This window comes from Argopecten irradians, chromosome 1 (assembly GCF_041381155.1).
Source record: "Argopecten irradians isolate NY chromosome 1, Ai_NY, whole genome shotgun sequence".
Classification (NCBI taxonomy): Eukaryota; Metazoa; Mollusca; class Bivalvia; order Pectinida; family Pectinidae; genus Argopecten; species Argopecten irradians.
In genome coordinates this window covers 66,933,887-66,947,609 of record NC_091134.1, presented here as the reverse complement: position 1 = coordinate 66,947,609, position 13,723 = coordinate 66,933,887, and the positions used below count along the sequence as shown (strand labels likewise).

At 35.8% G+C, this 13,723-nt stretch overlaps 1 protein-coding gene across 4 annotated transcripts in view; it reads left to right on the top strand.

Annotated features, from left to right (window-relative positions):
• Positions 1-13,723, top strand: part of LOC138306062 (synaptotagmin-7-like) — a 446,275-nt gene that overhangs the window by 311,364 nt on the left and 121,188 nt on the right. For all 4 annotated transcript variants that reach the window (XM_069246411.1, XM_069246420.1, XM_069246436.1 and 1 more), the window contains one exon: positions 12,799-12,949. In XM_069246411.1, coding sequence (XP_069102512.1) covers positions 12,799-12,949 — 151 coding nt within the window. The remainder of the gene's footprint in view (positions 1-12,798; positions 12,950-13,723) is intronic.

The following is a 13,723-nucleotide window of genomic DNA, read 5'->3' as shown; positions in this document are numbered from 1 at the left end:
TTCTGAAACTTACTATAACCAACTTACGTTCTGAAGCCAAGTAAGTGTTGAAATTACTTAAGCATTGATGTCACTATTTTTTAATTTGATCGGGGTATGAAAAAAAAACCCTCATACAACGTAGCGGATTCTCACAAAAGTTTGCAAACAATTTCTTTTTTTCATACCCCGATAAAATTAAAAAATAGTGACATCAATACTTATAATTAATTTTATACTCTATTTGATAAAATGAAGTATGTTTAAATGTAACATTATAGTGGTTTTTCAAGGGATTATTTTTTCCGAATCAATACGCAACGTCAATGTCTCTATTGTGACGTCACGATAACGTCGAGGTTTCGCGCCATTCTCACATTTTTTTTCATAGTGGTATGCAAAAAATATTGGCCAATCAAAAAGCCAGATTTGGTATGAAAACAAAGAAAAATTAATTATATAATTATGAAGAAATGTATGCACCAGAAGTATCAAACATTGGTTAAATATGTCTGTTTCACAGAATTTTGGCATTTCATGCTAGCCTGTTTGTTTACCATGCGTACACAAAATGGCGGACGGTGCTTTCCATCGCTACTTTCGTTTTGTGGCAGATGGGAATTACCGACAAGAGCACACAATCAAATGCTTAGAAATGATAACATTCCTGTTATTTAGGAACCTTAATCATAGATATACAGTAAGTAATCATAAAACCTATATAGACATCGCTAAAATGTTGTTGCCAGTTAGTCTTCATCCATACACGTGTGTGGGGCATTCAAGTGACACGTTTTATTTTGAACATGGCGTTCTTGCTGTTTCTATGTGTATATTATAAACACTTGGCAAAGATGTCCTTAGCTGTCCAATGGAATAAATTTAGTGCTTATAAAAGCTGATCGGATATCTGTTAAGCATCAGATTGATGTGAAACAGTATTTTTTTAGCGTCTGCAAAGACAAATCATCACAATCTGGCACAAAAATTGTATGAAATTAGTTGATTTTTTTCAGCAAAAAACGTGGGCACTTATTAGAGGAGGCGCTCCTAATAGGGAAAATACGGTATATAACATGTTACATGAATGGCTATAAATGAAATGGTCATTTTATACCAAGAATGCATGTATTGATCAAACTTGTGTGAATGAATGTGAAAGCGCAATTTAATGGATGTGAAAGTGTATGTTGTTTTGCAATGTATACATGGTCCTTATGTCTGATTATGTTATGTTGTATATGCATGTTATTATGTATAGCAATAAGTTGTAAATCTGAAAGCATACAATCGGTGTAATCCTTGTTCTGTAATTACACCAGGTTAAATGTTTTCCCTGTGTGGTAATTACAACAGGTTTACTACCTTTTATAGTGACACAGGTGTCTGTATTGATTAGCAGGAATCTATTTGTAATTTGTCAGGTCCCTGAGGACATGGTCAGAGTACTACCAGGTCGTATCATCATTAACACTGTTGGCTTCTACCTTCCCATCGTAATAAATTCATAAAATGAGGTGAGGTTGTGTAAGGGGTAGGGAGTTAGTATTGTATGAGGGGGTAGGGATGAGGTTGTGTAAGGGGTAGGGAGTTAGTATTGTATGAGGGGGTAGGGATGAGGTTGTGTAAGGGGTAGGGAGTTAGTATTGTATGAGGGGGTAGGGATGAGGTTGTGTAAGGGGTAGGGAGTTAGTATTGTATGAGGGGGTAGGGATGAGGTTGTGTAAGGGGTAGGGAGTTAGTATTGTATGAGGGGGTAGGGATGAGGTTGTGTAAGGGGTAGTATTGTATGAGGGGGTAGGGATGGGGTTGTGTAAGGGGTAGGGAGTTAGTATTGTATGAGGGGGTAGGGATGGGGTTGTGTAAGGGGTAGGGAGTTAGTATTGTATGATGGGGTAGGGATGGGGTTGTGTTAGTATTGTATGAGGGGGTAGGGATGGGGTTGTGTAAGGGGTAGGGAGTTAGTATTGTATGAGGGGGTAGGGATGAGGTTGTGTAAGGGGTAGGGAGTTAGTGTTGTATGAGGGGGTAGGGATGGGGTTGTGTAAGGGGTAGGGAGTTAGTATTGTATGAGGGGGTAGGGATGGGGTTGTGTAAGGGGTAGGGAGTTAGTTTGTATGAGGGGGTAGGGATGGGGTTGTGTAAGGGGTAGGGAGTTAGTATTGTATGAGGGGGTAGGGATGAGGTTGTGTAAGGGGTAGGGAGTTAGTATTGTATGAGGGGGTAGGGATGGGGTTGTGTAAGGGGTAGGGAGTTAGTATTGTATGAGGGGGGGAGGGATGGGTTGTGTAAGGGGTAGGGAGTTAGTATTGTATGAGGGGTAGGGATGGTTGTGTAAGGGTAGGAGTTAGTATTGTATGAGGGGGTAGGGATGAGTTGTGTAAGGGGTAGGGAGTTAGTATTGTATGAGGGGGTAGGGATGGGGTTGTGTAAGGGGTAGGGAGTTAGTATTGTATGAGGGGGTAGGGATGGGGTTGTGTAAGGGGTAGGGAGTTAGTATTGTATGATGGGGTAGGGATGGGGTTGTGTAAGGGGTAGGGAGTTAGTATTGTATGAGGGGGTAGGGATGAGGTTGTGTAAGGGGTAGGGAGTTAGTATTGTATGAGGGGGGTAGGGATGAGGTTGTGTAAGGGGTAGGGAGTTAGTATTGTATGAGGGGGTAGGGATGAGGTTGTGTAAGGGGTAGGGAGGTATGAGGGGTAGGGATGGGTTGTGTAGGGGTAGGAGTTAGTGTTGTATGAGGGGGTAGGGATGGGGTTGTGTAAGGGGTAGGGAGTTAGTGTTGTATGAGGGGGTAGGGATGGGGTTGTGTAAGGGGTAGGGAGTTGTATTGTATGAGGGGGTAGGGATGGGGTTTGTGTAAGGGGTAGGGAGTTAGTATTGTATGAGGGGGTAGGGATGGGGTTGTGTAAGGGGTAGGGAGTTAGTATTGTATGATGGGGTAGGGATGGGGTTGTGTAAGGGGTAGGGATTTAGTATTGTATGAGGGGGTAGGGATGAGGTTGTGTAAGGGGTAGGGAGTTAGTATTGTATGAGGGGGTAGGGATGGGGTTGTGTAAGGGGTAGGGAGTTAGTATTGTATGAGGGGGTAGGGATGGGGTTGTGTAAGGGGTAGGGAGTTAGTATTGTATGAGGGGGTAGGGATGATTGTGTAAGGGGTAGGGAGTTAGTGTATGAGGGGTGGGTTTGTAGGCGAAGGGGTTGTGGATTCTATGAAGGGGTAGGGGGTTAGGGATCAGTGAAGGGGTTGGAGGTGGGGTTTATATGAGGGATGGGAGTTGTTTGAGGAGATAATGGTGGGTTTGTGTTAGGGGGTAGGGGTTGTGGATTTTGTGAGGGGGTAGGAGGGTAGGGGTGAATGAGGGGGCAGGAGACAGGGTTTGCATGAGGTGTGGGGGTTGTGTTAGGAGGTAGGGGGTTAGGGCTGTGTGAGTGAGTAGGGAGTTAGCGTTGTGTGAGGGGGTAGAGTTAAGATTGTGTAAGGAGGTAGGGGTTAAGTTGTGTGAGGGGGTAGGGGATTGGGTAAGTATATAAGGAATGAATCTTTCGCAGTTCATGTTGAATTTGTTTCAAGAGTAACTCAATTCATCACCACATGAAATCGACCAAAGCAAGATTCAATCCTTAGATTTCAATTCAATCGATCATATTTTTGTTGATCTTTGTTTAAAAAATGTGAGTTTCTGGGCATGAGCAAGTCTACAAAGAGAAACGTAAGAAAATAGTGCGTCATTAGAATACAACTAATGAAAAATAAATAGCGCAAATTTTACAATTTGTCATACATTTATTTAGAAGCAACTTTATTATCAATGTAATCCAGATGAAACATGAAACACTTACAATAGATTTAGAAGTGATTGCAAAAATGGTCTGCCGAAAAAGCTGAAGGATAATGTTTAGACTGTGTGATACGGTTGTCTCCCGCTTTGATTAAAAATGGAGAGTAACCATAACGTGATGGGAACGGAAAGGTTCTAGTGGTTTATGTAGCCTTTAGCCTTGATACAAGTTAAACAATTGATTAAAGGTAAATCAACACTCATTGACTTTTATATAGTATTTCTTATCGCCGTTTAGGCTTCATCATTTGTTTGTAACTGAGACGTTTCTCTAACGTAGTTTCGAGTTTCGACACACGTCACACAGGGACTTGGCACGTCTATATAACCTTACATCCAACATCTACATCACCTTACATCCAACGTCTAAATAACCTTACATCTAACATCTATATCACCTTACATCCAATGTCTAAATAACCTTACATCCAACGTGTATATAACCTTACATCCAACGTCTATATAACCTTACATCCAACATCTATATAACCTTACATCCAATGTCTAAATAACCTTACATCCAATGTCTATATAACCTTACATCCAATGTCTATATAACCTTACATCCAATGTCTATATAACCTTACATCCAACATCTATATAACCTTACATCCAACATCTATATCACCTTACATCCAATGTCTAAATAACATTACATCCAATGTCCTTACATCCAACATCTATATAACCTTACATCCAACGTCTAAATAACATTACATCCAATGTCTATATAACCTTACATCCAACATCTATATAACCTTACATCCAACATCTAAAAAACCTTACATCCAACATCTATATAACCTTACATCCAACATCTATATAACCTTACATCCAACGTCTATATAACCTTACATCCAACGTCTATATAACCTTACATCTAAAGTTTAAATAACCTTACATCCAACATCTATATAACCTTACATCCAACATCTATATAACCTTACATCCAACATCTAAATAACCTTACATCCAATGTCTATATAACCTTGTATCTAACGTCTAAATAACCTTACATCCAATGTCTATATAACCTTACATCCAATGTCTATATAACCTTACATCCACATCTCTATAACCTTACATCGAAAGTCTATATAACCTTACATCCAACATCTATATAACCTTACATCTAACAGTCTATATAACCTACATCCAACGTCTATATAAACCTACATCCAACGTCTATATAACCTTACATCTAAAGTCTAAATAACCTTACATCCAACCTCTATATAACCTTACATCCAACATCTATATAACCTTACATCTAACATCTATATAACCTACATCCAACGTCTATATAACCTTACATCCAACGTCTATATAACCTTACATCTAAAGTCTAAATAACCTTACATCTAACATCTATATAACCTTACATCGAAAGTCTAAATAACCTTACATCCAACATCTATATAACCTTACATCTAACATCTATATAACCTTACATCCAACATCTATATAACCTTACATCCAACATCTATATAACCTTACATCTAAAGTCTAAATAACCTTACATCCAACATCTATATAACCTTACATCCAACATCTATATAACCTTACATACAATGTCTATATAACCTTATACCAATGTCTATATAACATTACATCTAACGTCTGTATAACCTTACATCTAAAGTCTAATAACTTACATCTAACGTCTATATAACCTTACATCTAACGTCTATATAACCTTACATCTAACATCTATATAACCTTACATCCAATGTCTCTATAACCTTACATCCATCGTCTATATAACCTTACATCCAACATCTATATAACCTTATATCCAACGTCTATATAACATTACATCTAACATCTATATAACCTTACATCCACGTCTATATAACCTTACATCCAACATCTATATAACATTACATCTAACATCTATATAACCTTACATCCAATGTCTCTATATAACATTACATCCAATGTCTATATAACCTTACATCCAACATCTATATAACCTTATATCCAATGTCTATATAACATTACATCCAATGTCTATATAACATTACATCTAACGTCTATATAACCTTACATCCAACGTCTATATAACCTTACATCTAACATCTATATAACCTTACATCCAATGTCTATATAACATTACATCCAATGTCTATATAACCTTACATCCAATGTCTATATAACCTTACATCCAACGTCTATATAACCTTACATCCAACATCTATATAACCTTACATCCAACGTCTATATAACCTTACATCCAACGTCTATATAACCTTACATCCAACATCTATATAACCTTACATCCAATGTCTATATAACCTTACATCTAACGTCTATATAACCTTACATCCAATGTCTATATAACCTTACATCCAATGTCTATATAACCTTACATCCAACGTCTATATAACCTTACATCCAACATCTATATAACCTTACATCCAACGTCTATATAACCTTACATCCAACATCTATATAACCTTACATCCAACATCTATATAACCTTACATCCAACATCTATAGTAACCTTACATAACCTTACATAACCTTACATACAATGTCTATATAACCTTTACATCCAATGTCTATATAACCTTACATCCAATGTCTATATAACCTTACATCCAATGTCTATATAACCTTACATCCAACGTCTATATAACCTTACATCCAACATCTATATAACCTTACATCCAACGTCTATATAACCTTACATCCAACATCTATATAACCTTACATCCAACATCTATATAACCTTACATCCAATGTCTAAATAACCTTACATCCAACGTCTATATAACCTTACATCCAATGTCTATATAACCTTACATCCAACGTCTATATAACCTTACATCCAACATCTATATAACCTTACATCCAACGTCTAAATAACATTAAATCCAATGTCTATATAACATTACATCCAATGTCTATATAACATTACATCCAATGTCTATATGACCTTACATCCAACATCTATATCACCTTACATCCAATGTCTAAATAACCTTACATCCAACGTGTATATAACCTTACATCCAATGTCTATATAACCTTACATCCAACGTCTATATAACCTTACATCCAACGTCTATATAACCTTACATCCAATGTCTATATAACCTTACATCCAATGTCTATATAACCTTACATCCAACGTCTATATAACCTTACATCCAACATCTATATAACCTTACATCCAACATCTATATAACCTTACATCTAACATCTAAATAACCTTACATCCAACATCTATATAACCTTACATCCAACATCTCTATAACCTTACATCCAATGTCTATATAACCTTACATCCAACGTCTCTATAACCTTACATCCAACCTCTACGTATAAACCTTACATCCAACGTCTATATAACCTTACATCCAATGTCTCTATAACCTTACATCCAACGTGTCTATATAACCTTACATCCAAAGTCTAAAAACCTACATAACCTTAACATCCAATCGTCTCTATATAACCTTACATCAATGTCATCTATATAACCTTACATCCCTAACATGTATATAACCTTACATCCAACGTCTAATAACCTTACATCCAACATTAACTATATAACCTTACATCCAACATCTATATAACCTTACATCCAACATGTCTATATAACCTTACATCCAATGTCTAAATAACCTTACATCCAATGTCTAAATAACCTTACATCCAACGTCTATATAACCTTACATCCAACATCTATATAACCTTACATCTAACGTCTAAATAACCTTACATCCAATGTCTATATAACCTTACATCCAACATCTCTATAACCTTACATCCAATGTCTATATAACCTTACATCCAACGTCTATATAACCTTACATCCAATGTCTATATAACCTTACATCCAACGTCTATATAACCTTACATCCAATGTCTATATAACCTTACATCCAATGTCTATATAACCTTACATCCAATGTCTATATAACCTTGTATCTAACGTCTAAATAACCTTACATCCAATGTCTAAATAACCTTACATCCAATGTCTATATAACCTTACATCCAACGTCTATATAACCTTACATCCAATGTCTATATAACCTTACATCCAATGTCTATAATTAACCTTACATCCAATGTCTATATAACCTTACATCCACTGCTCTATAACCTTACATCCAATGTCTATATAACCTTACATCTAACGTCTACAAACCTTACATCCAACGCAAATAACCTTACATCCAATGTCTAAAAAACCTTGTATCTAACGTCTAAATAACCTTACATCCAATGTCTATATAACCTTACATCCAATGTCTAAATAACCTTACATCCAACGTCTATATAACCTTACATCCAACGTCTATATAACCTTACATCCAATGTCTATATAACCTTACATCCAACGTCTAAATAACCTTACATCCAATGTCTATATAACCTTGTATCTAACGTCTAAATAACCTTACATCCAATGTCTATATAACCTTACATCCAATGTCTAAATAACCTTACATCCAACGTCTCTATAACCTTACATCCAACGTCTCTATAACCTTACATCCAACGTCTATATAACCTTACATCCAATGTCTATATAACCTTACATCCAACTAAATAACTAAATAACCTTACATCCAATCAATGTCTATATAACCTTACATCCAATGTCTATATAACCTTACATCCAACGTCTCTATATAACCTTACATCCAACATCTATATAACCTTACATCCAACTCTATATAACCTTACATCCAACGTCTATATAACCTTACATCCAATGTCTATATAACCTTACATCCAACGTCTATATAACCTTACATCCAATGTCTATATAACCTTACATCCAACGTCTCTATAACCTTACATCCAATGTCTATATAACCTTACATCCAATGTCTATATAACCTTACATCCAACGTCTTTATAACCTTACATCCAACATCTATATAACCTTACATCCAACATCTATATAACCTTACATCTAAAGTCTAAATAATCCCTTACTATCCAACTCTATAATAATCCTTAACATCCACAACTCTATATAACCTTACATCCAATGTCTATATAACCTTACATCCAACGTCTATATAACCTTACATCCAATGTCTAAATAACCTTACATCCAACGTCTATATAACCTTACATCCAATGTCTATATAACCTTACATCTAACGTCTAAATAACCTTACATCCAATGTCTAAATAACCTTACATCCAATGTCTATATAACCTTACATCCAACGTCTCTATAACCTTACATCCAATGTCTATATAACCTTACATCTAACGTCTAAATTACCTTACATCCAATGTCTATATAACCTTACATCCACTGCCTCTATAACCTTACATCCAATGTCTATATAACCTTGTATCTAACGTCTAAATAACCTTCATCCAATGTCTAAATAACCTTACATCCAATGTCTATATAACCTTACATCCAACGTCTCTATAACCTTACATCCAATGTCTATATAACCTTGTATCTAACGTCTAAATAACCTTACATCCAATGTCTAAATAACCTTACATCCAATGTCTATATAACCTTACATCCAATGTCTATATAACCTTACATCCAACGTCTCTATAACCTTACATCCAATGTCTATATAACCTTACATCTAACGTCTAAATAACCTTACATCCAATGTCTATATAACCTTACATCCAATGTCTATATAACCTTACATCCAACGTCTATATAACCTTACATCCAACGTCTATATAACCTTACATCCAACGTCTAATAACCTTACATCCAATGTCTATTACGTCTATATAACCTTACATCCAATGTCTAAATAACCTTACATCCAACGTCTATATAACCTTACATCCAACTGTCTATATAACCTTACATCCAATGTCTATATAACCTTACATCCAACGTCTTTATAACCTTACATCCAACATCTATATAACCTTACATCCAACGTCTCTATAACCTTACATCCAACGTATCTCTATAACCTTACATCCAATGTCTATATAACATTACATCCAACGTCTATATAACCTTACATCCAATGTCTATATAACATTACATCCAACGTCTCTATAACCTTACATCCAATGTCTATATAACCTTACATCCAATGTCTATATAACCTTACATCCAACGTCTTTATAACCTTACATCCAACATCTATATAACCTTACATCCAACATCTATATAACCTTACATCCAACGTCTAAATAACCTTACATCCAATGTCTATATAACCTTACATCCAACGTCTCTATAACCTTACATCCAATGTCTATATAACCTTACATCCAACGTCTCTATAACCTTACATCCAATGTCTATATAACCTTACATCCAATGTCTATATAACCTTACATCCAACGTCTTTATAACCTTACATCCAACGTCTCTATAACCTTACATCCAATGTCTAAATAACCTTACATCCAACGTGTATTTAACCTTAAATCCAACGTCTAAATAACCTTACATCCACATCTCTATAACCTTACATCGAAAGTCTAAATAACCTTACATCCAACATTAACATAACCTTACATCCAACATCTATATAACCTTACATCTAACATCTATATAACCTTACATTCAATGTCTAAATAACCTTACATCCAACGTCTATATAACCTTACATCCAATGTCTATATAACCTTACATCCAATGTCTATATAACCTTACATCCAACGTCTCTATAACCTTACATCCAATGTCTAAATAACCTTACATCCAACGTCTATATAACCTTACATCCAATGTCTATATAACCTTGTATCTAACGTCTATATAACCTTACATCCAATGTCTATATAACCTTACATCCAATGTCTATATTACCTTACATCCACTGTCTCTATAACCTTACATCCAATGTCTATATAACCTTACATCTAACGTCTAAATAACCTTACATCCAATGTCTAAATAACCTTACATCCAATGTCTATATAACCTTACATCCAACGTCTCTATAACCTTACATCCAATGTCTATATAACCTTGTATCTAACGTCTAAATAACCTTACATCCAATGTCTATATAACCTTACATCCAATGTCTATATAACCTTACATCCAACGTCTATATAACCTTACATCCAACGTCTATATAACCTTACATCCAATGTCTAAATAACCTTACATCCAATGTCTATATAACCTTACATCCAACGTCTATATAACCTTACATCTAACGTCTATATCTAACCTATACACTTACATCCAATGTCTATATAACCTTACATTCAATGTCTAATAACCTTACATCAATGTCTAAATAACCTTACATCCAATGTCTATATAACCTTACATCCAACGTCTATATAACCTTACATCCAATGTCTATATAACCTTGTATCTAACGTCTAAATAACCTTACATCCAATGTCTATATAACCTTACATCCAACGTCTCTATAACCTTACATCCAATGTCTATATAACCTTGTATCTAACGTCTAAATAACCTTACATCCAATGTCTATATAACCTTACATCCAACGTCTCTATAACCTTACATCCAATGTCTATATAACCTTGTATCTAACGTCTAAATAACCTTGCATCCAATGTCTATATAACCTTACATCCAATGTCTATATAACCTTACATCCAACGTCTCTATAACCTTACATCCAACATCTATATAACCTTACGTCCAACGTCTCTATAACCTTACATCCAACATATATATAACCTTACATCCAATGTCTATATAACCTTACATTCAATGTCTAAATAACCTTACATCCAACGTCTCTATAACCTTACATCCAATGTCTATACTACCTTTAGGTCCGTATTTTCCCATGAACCAATGATTATATAGGGACAGGGATTTGTAGAGTTAAATGACTTCTCTATGATAACACGGTCTAGAAGACTGACTGTCAGACCAAGTGGATAGTTTATTTCTACTGATTGAATTTCTGGTCTGGTAGTTACGCTTCATTTCCTTATATACTTATATACATAGGCAAGAAATATACATCTCTGTTAAGTCATGCAGTGAACCTATTTATAACATTCAAATTGAAATATTTCAAAAAGGATCTGATACATGTTTGTTTGAGATGACTTTTTAACAGTTGATTACAAGTCCATATCATAAATCAGTGTGAGTACTGAAATCGTTACTTAAAACGTGTATATTGTGTATTAAATACGGATGATTCACCTGTAACTATGTAACATGCATCATATACCTGACAGATATATTGATTACACCAGGACATTGTTGGTCCCTTCAGTTCTTATTTTTGTTTACCTGAGATGTTGTCCATCTAAGGACACTGGAGTTCCATGTGGTCCATATTTTGGAGTGTATGCGTGGATTAACTGTCGCTGTAAACTAGCTTAAGTTAGAGCTGTCATATAGTTTACATAGGGACAGGGCTGGAAATCAATACAGCATCAGAAGCAGCAGTAGGACAGCAGGCTATGGTAGTGATGAACACTCTGTCCAGCTCACTCGCATGCTGGACTCCACTACTCTTGCAGGGAGATAACCTGACTCTGGAGTCAAACTCAGGACTCGTGCACTGTAGACCTTGACTTTGGAGTCAAACTTAGGACTCATGTACCGTGGGGTCCTGAGTATCTGTATGTTACTTTGATGCTGTAATCCAATGTAACTGGGACAGCCCTGCACTGATTGGATTCTAGGACAGCACAGGGTCAGGCGTTACCTTAAAACTTCACACGGCCTTGAATAAATGGATTTATTACATGTCCCTTGGATATAATTATGTTTAACCCGGAGTTTTTGTATGGCTGAAATATACACAAAAAAGTATTCATTGTGAGAATAAATGTTGGTGGGAAGCTGGGAGTTTGTGTGATAATGTGTGACTTATTGGATATGATATTGTGCTGCCCTATACCTTGTCCAGTCAGTTTAAACTGGTCAGTTATGGACATGTGACTTGGAGTGGTTGTGACAAAGACTGACCCCTGTTACCATGTCGGATGTGTATGGGGCCGAGAACTGCCCATTTTGTCCATCATGTTTTGGAGTTATCTTTTCTTTCTTCAGGTTTGAACGACCTGGACGGAGCCAGGTTGTCACAGAACATGTCCAGCCCCTGCCTAACTCCCATACCGCCTTAAATGACTCCCTAGGGGTCAGTCGTCAGTCGTCCACAGGGTCCTACCAGACCATGAGCTCCACCCATCCAGGACATAGGGTAAGTCCTTTAACTTGACTTAAATGTAAATTTGTTTTCCTTATTGTCCATGATTGCTCTCTTGTTTATATATATATAGGGCACACATTAAATTCTTACCGTTGATACTAAAACCATCAATAGTTTTATTAACAACAGCAGTTGTATTTAATCCATGTAATATGTTAAAATGATTTATCTCCCCTTTATAGTTACTTTAGCAGTTATCTCCCATCCATAGAATATATTTTCACACTCACAGTTGTCTCACCTCTATAGAATATATTCCATACTAGCAATTATCTCCCTCCATAGATTATATTTTCCTAACTAGCAGTTATCTCCCCTACATAGATTGTATTTTCCACACTAGCAGTTGTCTCCCCTCTACATATTATATTTTCCACACTAGCAATTATCTCCCCTCCCAAAATTATATTTCCACACTAGCAGTTATCTCCCCCTCACATATTATGTTTTCCACACTAGCAGTTGTCTCCCCTCCACATATTATATTTTCCATACTAGCAGGTGTCTCCCCTGCGTATTGAATATAACATTTCCATGATATCAGTTGTCTCACCTGTATAGATAGTAATTACATGTAGATGAATGAAGTTACATGTACTTTAGTTATGTGTTTTTTATCAGAAAATCAAACAACCAGTGCGACTGTTACCTGTAAAGCTATGTTTAATATTCAATGTATTTTGTATTTAATTGAAAATTGCATCAAAATCATGGATCAAGTGGGATAAGACATAAAATCAATTAAAGAAGTAACTTCAAAAGCAC